General features: G+C 48.4%; 1 protein-coding gene across 1 annotated transcript in view; it reads right to left on the minus strand.

The window, feature by feature from the left end:
• The window catches only part of CBX7 (chromobox 7), a 21,900-nt gene extending 16,262 nt beyond the window's left edge, over positions 1–5,638 (minus strand). The window contains exon 1 of the mRNA XM_017737732.1: positions 5,604–5,638. Coding sequence (XP_017593221.1) covers positions 5,604–5,638 — 35 coding nt within the window. The remainder of the gene's footprint in view (positions 1–5,603) is intronic.
• Positions 5,639–17,406: the final 11,768 nt, after the last annotated feature.

The following is a 17,406-nucleotide window of genomic DNA, read 5'->3' on the forward strand; positions in this document are numbered from 1 at the left end:
TGCAGGTGCCTCAGCGCGAGGTGCCTGCCACGGCCCACCTTTGAGGGGAAGGAAGCACCCAAGACTCGTCAATGCTCGTGGTGGAAAGCAACGACGAAAGTCCGAGGGCCCGCAAACGAACAGAAAGTTTTACTAGTAAATTACACAGTTGGCATGGAAATTGGTATGTTAGTCCCTGACCTACTAAAGGGCGGGGGCACAGGGGAAAGAGAAAGAAAGAAAAATAAAAAGGGAAAAAAGAGAGAAAATGGGATCACCAGTCCTGGTTCCAGTGTCAATCCAGCTGATGGGATGTCAGTCCTGGTTTCAGCGTCGATCCAGCTGATAATCCTGGTTTCAGCATCAATTCAGCTGCGTCAGTCCGGCCGATGAGATGTCCAGGTCCTGGGGGTGCCTCTGGGCCTCTACCAGCACAAAGGCGCTCAGTGGACATAGCACACATGTAGCTATCAGTCATCGTGGAACAAGGAGGACCTCAGGCCACCTCTTCAAGGCGACCAATGCTTTCTTGGGTGAGGCATGAGAAAACAGGGACATCATGAGCAGGCATTTAGGTATCCAGGCTCCCTTGCTCACCAATCTGCTATGCAGAAACGTGCTTTTGCTTCCCAACCACTGCTTCAAACAACAGACTGAGGGTTTTTACTTTGAGGTCTCCTAGGAAACTTTTTACATCAGAGCAGGGACTTATTTCTACATATGCAACTATCTATTCTCCCACAAGTGTGCTCAGTTGCTCCTCTGCTGTAACTGAATGTCACTGGGTGCTGTTTGCATGCAAAGTCTGAGACAGGCCAAACCTTACTGTAGAAATGGCAAATATACGATGAGAGCGTGTTAATGTCAGTCGTTTAGTCTGCAAGTGTTCATTTGCACACAACATACTGTGTCCACAGGTATGGATTGCGTAACTAGCAGGGTGCTTACCCTTGCTGCAGCCATCTAGGAGCTCAAAGTCCACAGTCAGGGAATGGTGACCCTTCGGATAATCATTAGGCAGAACTAGCAGTTTATAGCAAGGTTTTGGTACTTTAATAGCATAGTTGTTGAATATTCAAGGCGTTTATACTATATTACAAAATTATTGCTAATAATAATAAAAGTTTTTATCTTTTTAATTCTTCCTTTCTCATATTCTGTGTCTGTGTTTTAGAGAGAATAGGGAAAGTATTTAAGGTAAAATTTTATTTGTTTCTCAAAATTAAGACCTTTAGAAAAAAGTAGACACAAAAGGATATCAGAACATTTCTCTGGATTGCAAGGATCTGCTTGTATGTGAATCCACTTGCTGAGGTGTCAGACTGGGAAGCGGAAGAAACTGTGCTCCAATGACCACATTAGGATAAAATAAAAGAAAGAAAGAAGCCCCCTAGTCACAACAAACTTTCAGTTATTATTATTTCAGTTATCGATAAACTTCTGTATTTCTTAGTCCAGGATGTTTACAACTCATTATTTGATATACATCTCCCTAAGGTCAAGAATACATATATATATAAACTTTGTTAATGGATGCCAAAGGAGTTCTCAAAACCAAACTGACCTGCATTTTGATCACAAGCTCTAATAGTCTTCTTATAAACAGAGATATATAGTAAGAACCCACATGCTTGGTATTATCAGTATAATTTCCACATGATTATTCCCTTCTTTCTTTCTGCTTTTCTCACACCAGCAACTAACCTGAAGCGAAGTTTAAGCAGTATTTGCACCACTTATATCACAGCTTTCAGAAAAGCACTCCTTTGCCTGGAAGTACTGGTCGCAAAATGCTACAGAGTGCCTCAGCGCAGTCTGGTCAGGAATTTGTGTTTGTTTGGGGTTTATTTTGCAACATTTTGGACAAAACGTTACCTTTAAAACCTGTTCCACCACAGTTACTTTTCATTCTACTAATGGTTATAATGTAATTTCAGTGTAATTTTCAATGATAATGTAATTTCAGCTTTTTTCTTTCGCGTCGGCAGCCGAAACCGGAGCGCTGAAGGCATAGAGCAAGAACACCTCCCATCCTCCCACCCCCTCCGAGTTCCGAATTACCGTTAAGTGAATGTTGCTAAGCCGTTCGTTGCGACTGGAAACAATTAAGACAAACAATTTAATCGATCAAGGTTTTCAGATCTTACAGCCTGTTTTAGCAGTACTTTAAAAGCCATTCTGTGATAAAAGACCTTTTCTCAAGTATATCAAGAGCTAGATTACAGAAATCTTTATTGGAGTTGTTCTTGTTACCACTAATTGTACAGTCGCGCTAATATATAGCAGTGAACTCCATGTGCAGAAAACCAAAGCAAATATTGAACCTTCTTTAGTACAAATTCAGAGACCCAGATCCAGGAGGCTTTAATCAAAATTCCAATTAACTTCAAAGAGTTTTACTTGAGTAAAAATTGCCAGCAGAATCTAGTACAGAAAAAAATTACCATTTTAATTGCTGCTAGCCTGATTAAGCGTTTCAGCTTCCAGTTGATACAAGCACTTACATTAACACTAAGAATTTATTAATGGTCATTTATATTCTACAAAGCCTAATCCTGCCAAAGAGGGTTTTTTTTCCCCCCGGAAGACTGCAGCAAAGATCAGCATAGCTTCAAAACCACCCAGCACATCCCCGAAGAAACGCTGCTTGGTGAAGCTTCAAGAAACGACCTTGCAGCAGAAGCCAGCGCTGGCAGCCTGCAAGTACGGTGCTGCCACGGCTCCGTAATGTCCCGGAGCTGGGAGTCCTACGCAGCTGGACTGTCCGAGCCGGGGGGTGAACCGGCCTCTCCCACTGCGGTGCTGCGTGTCTAATCAGCCGTAGGTGACACTCATCCTGCTGCCCTGAGAGCACAGGTCCAGTTCATTTGCACACTGTGGTTTCGGCAGGCAGCCTCCTAACACACCGCAGAAGTAAAGAGCAGTAAACAGGCACGGTCGGTGCTGTCCTGACCCCGGGGAGCAGCCCCGGTTGCCCCATGGATGCATGGAAGGCGCACGCAGGATGCACCGGGTACCAGTGCAGTTAAGCCCAAGGGCAGCAGAAAAACTACCCCATCGGTATGCTCACATCAATTAGTACTTTTAATGTTAGTTTCTTGAAATGCGTGGAAGGAATGCAGCTGCCCCCTGCTGCCAGTTGGCAGCTCCTCGGCTTACGCGGAGCCCTCGGCACCGGCAGCCAGCGAACAAGATTAAAGCTGTGCTGCTGTGCGTTCCTCACCTGGCTCTGATCTGCTCCTCGGATTTCCCGACCCTGGATGGCCAGTGAGTCCCAGCCCAAAGTAGTGCTCTGCCTCCGGGTGTTACACAGGAGACACAAGGAAAACAAACGGGGAAGTCCCCCAGCCTTGCCAAAGGAGCAAGTCCTAGAGGGTAGAGGAAGGATCATCTGGCCCAAGCAAAGGACCCCGAGAGCTCTGGTTTGAGGTCTGTCATGAGGAAAAATACTTTCTGTGGGTTCAAGTGTCATTTTGTTTCCATCCTTAACCACCATATGCCCAGCATGGGGTTTCTCCACCCCTGACACAGCATACAGGACAGTTGTCGGCTTCAGCTTTCCCTCCTCTTCAGATGTGAGCACCCACTACTTCCCTTTAAATGTGGCCATGCCTTGGGTGCAGATCTAAGGCCCCTAGAGGACCATTTTAGTGGGATGGTAAGCCAGAATCCCAGACTGTGTTCCTCTCAATCCAACACAGCTGGCACTTGTCCTTTAGTATTAGATCAACCTGGTGGGCAGCTGTTTTCCTCTGCACCTCATCTCACAGCCAGGCGTGGCTGAGAACCTCCAGGTAGGTGTTTCTTCACAGACTTCCTTGAAGAGCTCAGCTACTTCCCAGAGCAGGATCAGTGCAAAAAATAGCAGCTACCACTTTTTGCAAATGCCACTGGAAGAAGGTTTGTTGTTTTCCTACCTTTTAAATGATAGTTCAACAATTATTGCACAAACCCAGTAGTGTTGGTGATCAAGGTCCTGTCCTTCCTCTGTCCTCTGTCTTCAGAGCCACAAAATCCCACCTTCTGGGAGACTGCCACCAAACACCAGATTATTCTCTTTTTCAAGAGTGAGGGGAATACACATTCACCCACTGAAACACTTGCTTAGTGTAAGACAAATTCAGAGTTCACTGGAGCAGCTATGGCACGGTCCTTTTCCTGGGCAAGACCAGATTTGTGTCCCGACCACAACCCCTGGCTGTGTGTACATGTCATCCAGTGCCTGATGCATGCAAAATACCTAAACATGTCCTAGAGAAGGTGCTGAAACACTGATCTCTGCTTTCCAAGATAAACACTTAGCTAGAGATCAGTCTTTCTTCTCTCTGGGCCACATTGACTGTCACAGCAAGAGTGAACCATGTTGGTTTGGTACACAAAACACACATTTCAGATAATTCCTCTACAGGAAGCTGTAGTAGGATTTTCATTGCTCTGAAGCCTAGACTAGAAGTGTGGGTGGGCAAGAGAAAATAAGTGCTTTTGTGGTTTGTTTTCTTTAAAAATATTTTTGTGGTTTCAATGAAATTGAGTTTTGTTGTTTCAATTAATTTGAGTTTTGTTGTTTTAGTGAAAGCCTGCCCATCTGTGGACATATGATACGTCTTTGAAAAGCCTTGGCTCCCACATGCTCTATGGAAAGTTCTTCAGCTGTTCATTGCTTAAAACTTCCAGACTCCCACTCTCATGTATGATCTCCTGGCACCGCCTGTTTGTAGAGCATCCAGCCCTAAAAATGTTTCTTTTCACGGAGGACTATTTGCATGTGAGACAGTGTATGTCCCGTTCCTTCCTTTGTGAAGGGCCAGAGTGGCAGTGCTCACTTCCTTCACCCCTGAAGCACTCCGAAAAATTTGAAAGATTTAAAAACTATCTATGGGGTTAGAGCGTTTCACACTTAGCTGAGGGTTCAGCATCTGTGCAGTTGTGACATGATTGGTGTTTGTGGCCAGATCTGCTGCTTTGGTGCCAGCAGCAGGCTCCCAGCCTTCGTGCCAGAACACGTCCGGGTTATGCCCTTGGGATGCTGAACCTGGGAGGTGCTCTCCACCCATGTTACAGACCTACCATATTAAACCACGCCCTGCCATGCCATGCCGTGTGGGGTAGAGCAGACTGTGGAAAGAATGTGTTGCAGTCCCTCCAGGCTGAGGAGAGCAGTTAGCTCAGGCCCTCCATTTCTGGGGAAGGGCTCTGACCACACGGCTGCCATTTACACACATGCTGTGCTCTGTGACAGCACCTTTAAAGAGGCCTCTGCTCTGGTGGGTGCCTGACCTGAGATCACGAATGAAAAAGTAAACGGAAAGGGAAGAACGCACAGCCCTAACTTCTAAGCTCTAGGGAGAGACTGAACTCCCCACACTTTCTGCCTGCTGCCTAAAGGCAGCTCCCTTGCCCTGGGTGATGATTTCTCCCTTGGGATGCCTCCTTATATCAGCAGAAGCCAGAAACCAGAACACAGTCCTGGGAGGCACCTCAGTGTCTTGCTCTCTGGATCTGAGAAGGCAGTTGCTGTGACCAGCACGAAGCTTGCACTTCGTGTGGAACATTTGTTCTCCTTGACCATGTCCTATGTAAAAACCAATCAGCTGGTTTCTTCCTGAGGGAATGTCCTTTAGTACCTTGAGAGCCACTCCTGATCCTCATGCCTGACCATTGTTCCCACAAGCCAAATGGAGCCCAGTTTCTGCCTCCTGAAAGCTGGGAGTTCATGGCTCGTCACCCAGGTGGGTCCTGTTGGTACATAGAGAACAAGCCAGTGAGTCCCAGGAGGAGGGTGCAAATTGCAACAATGCACCGTGTCACCGCTTTGCCCTGTCCCTTGGAAGCACTATTTCCAAAAGCAACATGGAAAAAGGAGTTAAGTCTCATTTGTTACTCAACTACTGTTGACTTATTTTGTGTATTTGGGCTCAGCAAAAAGCTGCTCCTCAACTTGTTCACAGAACAGGGTTATCATTATCTGCTGCCTGACAGCAGGATTACAAGGATCAAATAAGTAGTTTTTGAAGCACCGGGAGAGGAATGAAAGGAATAGGGAGTAACAAAGTGCCCTACCAAGTGCCTTCGCCTGATTTCCCTGCACACAGCAGCATCCATGTGGCTCCGAGCTGCGCCTGTTCATTAGGTGGCACTACAGGCCCAAGATTCCACGTGTGAGAGCAGTCTCCAGAGGGCTCCTCTGGGTCTGGGCGGAGGTTTGTAGGCTCGAATACTTTGCTGCCCTATTTGCATATATTTTTTCCCGGGGAAACGTGCTGTCCTGACAAATAGTGGAAGAACACAGGCTTGGTATTACAAGTGCAAAGCAGCAGCAATTGATACTTCTGATACAGCTGTCCAGGATTGAAGTCTCCGAGAACTGCAGGGGGAGCCTGTAATTGCTTGGGGTAAATCCCATACCAGGGACCTGCAGCCCACCTGCTCACCCTGGCTGCACCAGGGCAGTGCAAAGGGGCTGCTGCTTTCCTCTGAACTGGGAGACAACACAGTCAGTTCTCACAAAGACATTATCCATTCTCCATTGGCCTGTGGAGAGGCCTCAAAGGCTGCTGGTGATCCAGAGACACATAATCCTCAAGGAGAGGGCAGCGTGCCACTGTACCTTCTCCTTTTGCCTCTGCTGCAGGGCTGGCGGTGGTGTCAGGCACCTGCCCCGGGTCCTGGAGCCTCCTGTGCTTTTGAGTAAAAGATACACAACACATCTCAGGTTGTGCCTTTTCCACTGAAACATCCTGAGCTGAACACGGGTTGGGAAGGTGCCTATGTTCTCTCACAACCCTTCCAGCCACCTTCTTCCTCACCTTGATTTCCTTGGCATTTCCCTGGTTAAATGTTTACACAAGTTTTCAAAGCCAGGGAGTGTGCGGGCAAGATCTGGGAGTGCTTCCCTTCAACAATTTGGTTTGAGGTGTTTTAACTCCCTCCTCCCATGCTGCCAGTTTTTCCGGGCCTGCCACAGTCCTGGCTCTGCTAAGGCACACCTGACTTGGCTAAAAACTGACACAGCTGTTCCCATCCCAGTGCTCCACTAGAGCTGAGCCTGGGCTCCTCCATTCCAGCTGGCAGCTTAGTCATTCTCTAGCCCTGGGTCAGTAACCTGCAGTCTACTCAGTGCCCCTCTGTCTGAAGCTGAAAGATAAATGCCCTTGAAATCTGAAGTAACCACGATAATTTTATTTTGAACAGGAAAATGGACTGTTTTTTCCCCTTATCTAATTGATTAGGAATGTCAAATATTCTTTTCTGTACACTGTGCATGCCTCTTACTTATGTAGGAAGCAGCTGGTCTAGGGAATGAGCCAAACACTTTTTTTAACTAGAAAAAATTGAGCTTTCTTTTGGGACTTGGGGGGCTGTCACTGTATTTCATCGTGGGTTGACAGATAGAATCCATCTCTCTGCTTTTCCTTCTGCGTCCTGACATGTCTCTGGGAAATGCCTGCCATGTCCCTGCTTCAAAGAGAACTGCAGGTGTCTGGGAGAATGGGGGCGAGGAGAGGTCGCTGGGGCAGTCAGGCCAATGGGATGTTCACAGCTCAGGAGCCACATCTGGGCACCTGATTGACATCAGAAAAAAAATCTTGGCTTTTGTCTGGCTGGATTTCTGTCTACTTCTATTTTTACACATTGCTGAGCAGTACTAGATGCAGCAGTTACTATCTGGAGGATGATATTAGCTCTGCATCCGCGTGACTTTCTAATTCTTTCTGTAATGGGCTTAAAATGGAGTGTATGTTCCCATTTTTCTCAGTAGACGGTTACGCTTCCCATCTGAAATTATTCAGCCTTACACTGCATTTCCAGAAAAACCTTTCTTAGGAAGAGCCTGAACTTGCAGCGTAGGTAGATTTGTTTCTGAGGAAAACTGTTGCTTCAGCAAGATTGTCAGGTACAGCACCATCTACTTGGAAAACCCAATAGAAAGATGGTTCTTGGTACAGTTTGGCCAAATGGGTAGTTGAACCCCCTTAAAAGATGTAGGACTCTGTAGGAGTCATTGTAACTCCTGGAAGTTCGTGTCAAGAAAGTTGCCAATGAACAGCATTATTTTGTAGGATACCTTGTAAAAAATAATGAAAAAATAGACAATCACTGTTACAGATGTCACCATAAAGCTGTCACTATGCAGGTGCCTCATCCCAAAGCAGACTGCTGCAGCTCCTCATGTCCATGGCTAGTGGTTTTCATAGAATCCTAGAATGGTTTGGGTTGGAAGGGACCTTTAAAGGTCATCTAGTCCAACGCTCTTGCAATGAGCAGGAACATCTTCAAGTAGATCAGCCTGCTCAGAGACCTGTCCAAGCTAACCTGTAATTTTATCTCCAGTAACATCTGTGTTCACCAAAGAAGAGAGGAGCAATGGGTCATGCACTGGTTAATCACTGAACTACTGGGGTTGGCATCATCTACAGGAGGTTTATACCTGAGTGAAGGGAGCTGGGAGATACAGAACACATAGGGGAGTGTCTTACATCTCCTTTTATAAATGCTCACATGACTTCTTAGCACCCAGACATGGCTGATGTCACCACCATTGCTTCCCACTTTCTGTGACACAGATGAACTTGGCAGGTTTTCATCACACATCCCAGATGTGTACCTGGTGCAAGTGGGGGAGAAAATAGAGCTAGGGATGGACCTTCCCAGTCAAATTAGCACATATTCCCCATGACAGTTTGCTATGGTAAGTGATCATTCTGATAGCCACCTTGAAAATACCTCAGTTTGGTGGGTTGGCATGGCACTGACACAGCTCTGAACAGGCTCACACGTGAGATGTCCTATGACCAGCAAAGCCCAGCACTTATCTGCACAGGCTTCCAAGTCTGAGTCCTGAAGAACATTAAAAATGGTTTAAAGAGCACACACACAGCCTGACCTGAGTATTCCTCTTTTGTACTGTAGTTGCCTGGTGCTTCCAAGAGCCATTTTAAGTGTGGATTCGCAGTTGTTATTAAAGCTATGGCCAGAATGACCCTCCTAAAGCTGAATATTCAGCAGTAACTGAGCTGCTGAATGCTGCTTGATGATCTTGTAAGGATCAGGGAGCTGAAAAGGCTGGACTTCACCTGGTCTGGCACAAAACACTGGGATTTGTTTAAGCAGCTGGCCAAACAACCTTCAGCATCTGCTCCATTACCAGAGGAGGCGAAGCAACAAACATTTACTGGATAAAAGTTCACACCAAGGTCTCACTGGCAGGAGGGAGATCTGCTACGAGTGCTGCTCTTTGTCACTGAGACCTGGTGTCCAGGGGCTGCCCTGGACATAGAGGCAAATATGGACAACCTGGTTGTTCCCACCGGGCACGAGGACACTGCTATGTACACAGTAATTTGGCCTAAGTGTTTGGATTTGTCTTTTCCAGGTTTTTACTTGCGTTATCAGGAGCTGGTGAATTGCCAAAGGTTTGGCAGCTGATAAAAACAAGCGCCATGCCAGATCCAGGGAAAACCCCACACTCAGATGCAAGTTGCTAGCCCCAGCAACTCTTTCCTACGTGTTTTAAGGTCCCTGAGGGACATACTCTTTGACAGCACTGTTGGAGGACAAGGCATACTCTGCCTATGTTGAGCAAGATGGATTTTGCTGAGACAGTGGTTCCCATGATCAAGTTTAAGCAATAACTGTAGCTGTTAAATAAATCAAGAGAGGAGCTGTGTTCCTGGACTTGTTGCTGCTTGTCATACAGTGGTACATTGTTCTCCTGAGGTGGGATTCACTGTTCTTGGCATTTGCCAGCTAAAAATTAAGCACCTTAAATTGAGCTGACTGAAAATGAAGCAGTCAAACACTAACAGCCCTTGTCTCCTCCTCTAGACAAAAGAGAGCGTTGAGCACTGCCACAGCATGATTCATCCCAAACTTAAAAAATTTAAGCCAGGGAATCAAGTTCTTCTGGACGTGACCATCTCACCTGTAGACTATTGAGGGAGATGAGACAGCTGGCTGAGACTTCAGAGCCTGTGTAAAGACACCTGTTGTAAGGTGAATCCCCCTGATGTCCACCACACAGATTTGGGAATGCATGGAGGGCACAGCAAACACAAGGGCAGTACAGACACTCAGACTTCTGCAGGGCTGCATGCTGTGCTCTAGCTCTGCCCCAATTTCCTTCCTAACTCCCACTAATCCATCTCCAGCACCTCTTTGACATGGTTAAATTCGTTCAGAAATCATCTTTCACTGACCAAGAGGTCAGTGAAAGTCACCCCAACTGCTAATGTGCTTGACCACATAAACCCTTGGAGCAGGGGGCAGGCTCATCTTCTGCATGGGAGAAGAACAGACCAAAACAGTGCCAAGAAGATTTCACCTTCACAAAGCAGTTGCTGTTACCCAGAACACAAATCCTTACTCAGAGGCAGGAACTGACTTTTGAGCCCAGACAATGCAGGTAGGTGGGACCTTGGATCTGGCTTTTCTGGATTGCCTCAGGAACGTCAGTGCACAAAGTCAATCCTTGAAACAAACGAATTTGCTCCACTTTGGGCGTCAGTGGGCAAGTACACCAAATGCCTACTAGTCCTGCCACCTGCTGCTCCACTGCAGCATCTGTCCCTTTGCCTTGTGCCATGACAAGGCTGGCCAGTTGAGCAAGCTGCAACTGGCTGAGTGTTGAGCCTTGTCTGAAACACAGACTCAAGAACCACTGGGTCTGTTTTGCCCAGCAGCCTGTGTCCTCATGTAAGAAAGTAGAAATCGGGGGAGACGTGGGTACAGCTGAAGTGATGTCACTTCGTGTCCGAAGGCCACAGTTTGATTTAAAGAAGGACAACTCCTTGCTTCCTTGCACCTGTTATTTAATCAGAAGTCCCAATAATCCTCAGACAAAAGAGATATGGATCTGATCAGCCCCTTGGAGACTGTTGATTGACACTGCCAACAAACAAGAGGCATGGTATCTCAGATGTTAAATTTCTCAGGAAAGAAGTTAGAATAAACAAAATTAGTTTTCCTTGGATTCCTCCACAATGCAGACATTTAAATACAGTCAGTTGGATGCCAGTGACACTGTCATTGGGAAGAGAAATCCTGAAGGAAAGAGGACTGACCACAAGCCAAATGGGAACTGAAGAGCCAAGGTGCCACTAACAGGGGTTCCCCTCGTCCCAGTCTGGAAGCCTGGCCAGAAATGTAATGAAATCATTCATCCCTCATGTAAAATACATTGTTCTCTTATTCTGTTATAATTAACCTGGCAGTAAATCAGCATCTGTGATATGGCTGCTGTGATACGTTTGTATGGATACCTTTGCAGCCTGAGCATGGTTACACGGCAGTGCTTTGGGATAGCTACCTGGCTTACCTTGAGGAGATACTATCCTGCAAAGCACCTAACTGTATCATGCCAGAGGGTGGGAGAGGTCAGGAGAAGTGCTCAAGGGCCTGCTGCTCCCCACGAGAAAGCTGAGGGGGAGGCGAGCAGGCCAAGCACAGGGCCCTCACTCCTCCGCAGTGCTGGGAACAGGCAATCCATGGCAGTGGGGATGAGCAGCAGCCCTGAAGTGCTGATGATCCCAGGGGCCATTTGCGCTGACCGACCCCCCCACAGCAGGGGAGAAAAACAAAAACCAGCCCAGGAGGGCCTTGTTGTGAGAAGGAAGTATTATTTAACGTGCATTGTGTTGGGAAAGGAAAACAAGGGTCCTGGCACTGATCCAGGTCCATTGGCCTCTTTTTTTTTTTCTCTTTTCTATTCTTCTGGGCAATTGTTCTAGTGAGGACAATTTTTTTTTTTTGGTTGTTTTTTTGCTTTGTTTTGTTTTCTTTGGTGTTTTTTGAGTTGACAATGCACGGGGTAATTTCTTGGTGCTTTTCCTGTGTTTTGGCACAGGGACTGCCCGAACACTTGGCCACGTTTCCTGTGGCAGAGACGCCACTGCCACGTCCACTGGCACCAGCACCAGCACCAGTACATGGGTTGCATCATCAGCCTTCTCGACTGCCCCAGAGCTGGGGGGCAGGAGGGAAAGGCAGAAGTGTGGGCAGAGAGGTGAGTCAGTGTGGAAAGGCAGCACACATTTCTGCAGGGTGACTCACCAGCCCTTAGGAAGAAAAAAAATAATAAAAAAAAATTCCAGCCAAATTCTTTCAGGGAGGTAAACAAGGTCACACAGCGCGGCGAGATCCTGTTTACCTGAGACAGGACGTCTTTGCAGAGCCTGTGCTGGAAGCAGGGACATGTTGACATGACTCAGGATGGCCAATGCAGGGACATGGGGCTGGGGACAGCTCTCAGCCCGAGGACCCCAACTTCACCACGGCAAGGAGGGCGTGAAACCTTGCAGTGGGGCTGGATGCTCTGCTCTGTAGAGGCTCTCCCTACCGTCCTGTGGAGGGAGAGCAGGAGGAAAGGGACCACTGGGTGATGGCACAGCTGTTCTGGCACTCAATGCTCACCTCCAGCCCTTGCCATGCTGGTGGCTCTGGAGGATTTGACCCACTGCTGCCCACTTGCCCGTATCCCATTGTGAGTGAGTGCTTTCCCCACAGCCCCACAGGGAAGTCCCGGTGTCCACACAGTTAATTAGAGCCCATTCCAGACGCTGACTGAGTGTTTTTTCCTGATAACAAGACGTGTGTGAGTGTATGTCGCTTGTCGCTCGGGTGAATATCCTGTTCTTGCGACGGGCCAGGGAAGTGGGGGGCAGCCGGGGGGGGCAGCCAGGGACAGGACACAGGGCTGTGTGCTAGTTTTTGCATTCCTGGCATTCCTGTCCTGGCCTGGAACTGCAAAACAGCCCAGTGGGAAGAAAAAGGCACCCTATGGATGAGAGAGCCCAGCTCTCTTCCCCCCTGGAGTGTGTACAGGGATATCCAGGAGCAGAAGTTACCCTGGTGTGAGCACTTGAATTCAGCTCACAATAAGCATGTTTCTGTTGTTCCTTCCTCTTCCACAATCTCTAACTCATCAGCCAGACTGCACTTCTCACTGTATCCAGACAAGTGAAGGATGCTTGGCATTCCCCCCGCTCCCAAGCTGCCGTTGGGAACCATCATGGTGATAGAGGACACCACAGGACACTCTTAGCATTTCTCTTAGCATTGCTTCAGCTCTTGGGGGTGCAGGAAAACCCCCACAGGCCTGCTTCATTCCCAAAGAAAGCACAGAGCCCAAGAGTGCCCCTCAACTGACTGCCTCAACCTGCTCCCAGCTCCTCCACCCTTGCAGAGGTGAGCCAGGATCTGCAATTTGAACGTTTCAAGAAACGCAGCAAGAATACCTCTTTTCTTCCTTTCTTTTTTTTTTTTTACTTTTTTTCACTGACATGCCAAACCAAACAGGGCCAATGCTGACCTTCGGCCAAAGCTGTGTCGTGATGGTTTTGTCTCACAGTCAAATCACAATCCTTGGGTCTTGCACAACCAGGTACTTGAAAAAAAGAAAGACTTCTTTCTTCCTTTAAAGCACACTCCTGTTCCACCTACTCCAGCTTCCCATTTTCCCATTTCACAACCTTCTGTGGTTTGGTACCTTTCTCAATGAAGCAGGCACATGTCATAGCCCCACTGACCGCTGAAAAAGAAGGAGAAGGAGACTCCCTGGCTCCCACCACCAGCTGCACACACATGTGTCGTTGGAAGGGGAAGGGACCAGGAGGACAGAGGACAGTGCCTCTGGTCACATGCAGAACACTGTTTTTGAGGAATTGAAAGCATGTTATGTCTGCAAGATTGCAAAAAAACACCAAGGATGCTTCTACATTTTAGGAAGTGGCCAGCACAGCCGTTCTTACGCCTGGACAGGCTTGCGGGAAGCTCTTGAGGGAGTCCTGGTGATAGGACTGCCTCCCTGCAGCCATCAGGAAGAAAACCTGCCATGTGCAGTTTCCATACCCATGGCTGGGCATGCAGCAGGGGTCTCAGCCTCATCCCAGCACCTGGTGCCGTTGCCCTGGCACTGATAGGGTGAGGAGCTGGTGAGGTTTGGGGTTTGCTTGTTGCTTGGCTGGGGGCTGGACACTTGCCACAAGCACTGTGATTTTGGTAGGTCTGTGTGTTTCTTTGCTGCATTGCTGGTGGGGGAATCCCTGCAATGCCAGGTCAGAGTATCTGTGGGACTGCAGTCAGCACCAGCTAAGATGCCTTTGCTCAGCAGGGAGGCAGGTCCTTGCTGTCTCAGGGCCTGTCTCTGTAGGGAAGAGCTGCTGTGCCTCAGTCCCAGCTTTCTTCCCAGCATGGAAGGCCTTTTTACCCCTCCTTGGCAGGGGACTAAGCCGTGCTGCAGAAGAGCACTCAGCACATGAAAAGGGCTTCTGCACTTTGAACTCGGCCCTCAGTGCTGCACAGAGGCTCCCTCCAGAGCTGTTTATTCAAAATGCCTTTTACACGTGCAGCTAAGGAGAGCCCTGTTGTTGGGGAAAGGCAGGAAGAATTTTGACAACACATTGACAAGTGCCTTAAAAACACATTTGGGTTCATAGGAGAAACGGTGTCAAGGTCTGACACTTGCTGGCAAAGTCAGTCCCATCCTGAGATTGCTTGGGAAGGGGCATGCACGTGTCCTGTACTGCCCTGAGAAAAGGTCCAAAGATCAGGAGCTTAATTAGAGGCACAAAAACTCCAATCACGGATTTTGGCCCAGCCCAGAGCTCCCAAGCAATCCAGCTCCTTGGGAATGGGAAAACCCCAGCAGGGATTCGCTGGACTCTCAGAGGATTACAGTCTGAATGACTAAACCTGTTAGGTCACTTGAATGATCTGCTTCCTTTTATGGTCAAAATCAAGTGTCAGGACCACAGGTTTCCTCTTTCCTTAGAACTGGGTTTTCTCAGTACCACAAATCAGAGGATGCAATGCTAAAATTAAGTGTCTGAAAGCACATGCATAGTGTTGCAATCTTGCTGCCTTGCCTACTGGTCTGTGTAATGCATGAGTTGGGTAACAAACAATAGAGGTTGGAAATAGCCAGGACGTAGATTTCCTCTTTCAGTTGCAGAATTGTTTCCTTGACTGGTGCGTGCATAAGCCAGGTGGCAAAATGCTTGCCCCGACCAAGTTTCCTGGCAAGCAGGATGGGTCTTCGGGTGAGGGGTGGAAAGGAGTGAAAGAAAAAGTTCCCAAAAAGTAAATCCTTCCTTTGGGCTTTACCTTCCTCCTCCCACTCCTTCACAAATTCACTGTGTCTCTCAGTAACTGGTTCTGGCAGCTCCTCACAAACTTCTCAGGTCCTTTTCAGACATGTGGATGGGAACTATCGGCATCCTGTACCAGCGACAGAGAGCTGAGCTGCAGATGCCCATATCCAAGGAGCTCTGCTAGCTGCCAAACCCTGGCACTGTGACCTCTCCCATGCAGTGACACGTACCCCAGGGAGCCAGGTCCTACCAGCACTGGGGAGCAGCAGAGGTTGTTGCTCTCCCCAGTTCAAGCACTGCAGCGGCCACGTCTCAGCCTGCAGAAGTGTCAGCTGGAACCTGCTCTGGCTGAGCGCAGGCATCCAGCTCTCACAAAACTCCTGTTTCCCTCCACTCCAGCTCAATAAGGACTGATCACATTTGAAGTTCACGACCCACCCGCCTTACCCACAGCTCACACTTGTGACATTTTGGATTTGTGGCCACACGTGTTCCAAATGCCCGGGACACTGCCAGCAGCGGTGACATCCTTCCCCATCTGCACCACAGCACAGACAACACACACAGTGGGCACAGCAGCACCGTGCCAGCTCCCAGTGTTTGCTGCCCAAGGGCCTCCATTTCCTGGATGGGCGCTCACATGCACCCAGATTCCTTGGAGGATTTTTTAATCCAGGCTCATAAATATTAATCTTTTCCAGCTGGGAAAAAAAAAAAAATCCCCTGTTGCTGGCCGTCCTTCCTCAGGGATTAGCGGTGTATGGCACCAGGAAGTCTCCAAGTACCCAATGCTTCTCCTACACCCTTCCACCCAACCCTGGTCTTTCCCCAAAAAGAGAAGCAGCTCCTTAACCCAAACCACTCCAATCACCTAACCTCTTGCTTGGAAAAAAACACACAGGATGAACTTGCAATGAAATATCCCACTTTCTAGGTTAGAGCAAGGAGGGGAGGGAACAGGGTTCAGTCCTGGGTTTGGGGGTTGCACCTGGTTCCTCATCTGTGTTCAAAGTGGGAAACGAGCAGATTTTGTGTCCCACATGGCAACAGCATCTGGCTGCTCCTTCCTGGCCATGAGCTTTGAAACCATCTACAAGACCTGAGTAAATAAATAAGTACAACAATAGGTCACAGCATACCCGGTGGGACTATCCATGGAAAAGGGAAAATACGTATCATGGGGAAAAACTGCAGATCCTGTTCAGCTGCTCCTTTCTGTTTCATTTAACACACTTGAAGGTGGTCATGCTGGGAAAATGCTTTATTCAATTACTGGGCTGTTCACACCTGCCTCAGCGGAGCCAGGAGAGCCTCATCCCAGCCAGACCTGAATGCAAGGAACACCCATTTCAGTCCTTTTACAGCCATCTCACTGCAGCCAGAGAGATGCTCTGATGTGTCCCCCATCCTTCCCAGGGGACAAACCTGCACCGCTGGCTGTCACCTTGCCGCAGCAGGCACTGCCCTTCACGGACCAAGAGCCTCACCTAGATTTGTGCATCCTTCTGGGAGGGAGCTGGTCCTCACCCAGCCTGGGATGCTGGAAAGCAGGGTCCCCTGTGAGTGAGAGGTGTGCTCTTGCTTCACGCCGCTGGCCAGAACTGCCTCAAACTTTCCAGGGCAAGGCTATGCTGTGATTGTGGTGTTTTGTCCATGGCTACCAGGTTTATGGGACACCAGGGAGACCCCCTTTTCCTCCCATCCCCCTCCCAGTGCAAGCATTTTGTTTTTCTTCTTAATTAGTGGAAAAAATTCCTGAACCTGTCAGAGGGAAGGAAGGTCTTTTCTCTCTCTCTCTCTCTCTCCCCCTGTGTCTCTCCTCGGTCAATTACCGAAATGCAAACAATATTCATGGTCATGGTGAAACATTTTTTCCACCTAAATAACACCTCTGCAGATTTTAAAGGCACAGTCCACTTTGCACAGCCCCTGGGCATGAGAAGTGCCCAGGAGGCACTGCAGGCACCCTTCAGAAATGCAGACACTTCCCAGAACTTTTCCTCCCAGACATCAAGCCAGTGTGTGCAGTGTCATGGCAAACCCCCCTGCCCTCCTTTCTGGGAGAAGCTAATACCCCAGCATGCCCAAATGTCAGCTCTCCCGAGCACCTTCCCAACCTGCTGATATCCCTGAACCATGCTGACATCCCCACCCAAGGCCTGAGGAGTGCTGAAATCCCCTCCACGGGGTGGGGAAGCAGGTGTGAAGAAGGGCTTCTTTCTGGGAGCACACCTTGGTTCACTCATCAGCACTTTTCTGGTGCTGACCTCATTTACTTTTGTCTCTGATGTTGTTGCTCACAGCTGAAGAGACCAACAGTAGCTGACACAATCTCCTCTGC

Source organism: Corvus brachyrhynchos, unplaced genomic scaffold (genome assembly GCF_000691975.1).
Source record: "Corvus brachyrhynchos isolate BGI_N302 unplaced genomic scaffold, ASM69197v1 scaffold56, whole genome shotgun sequence".
In the NCBI taxonomy this organism is placed as follows: domain Eukaryota; kingdom Metazoa; phylum Chordata; class Aves; order Passeriformes; family Corvidae; genus Corvus; species Corvus brachyrhynchos.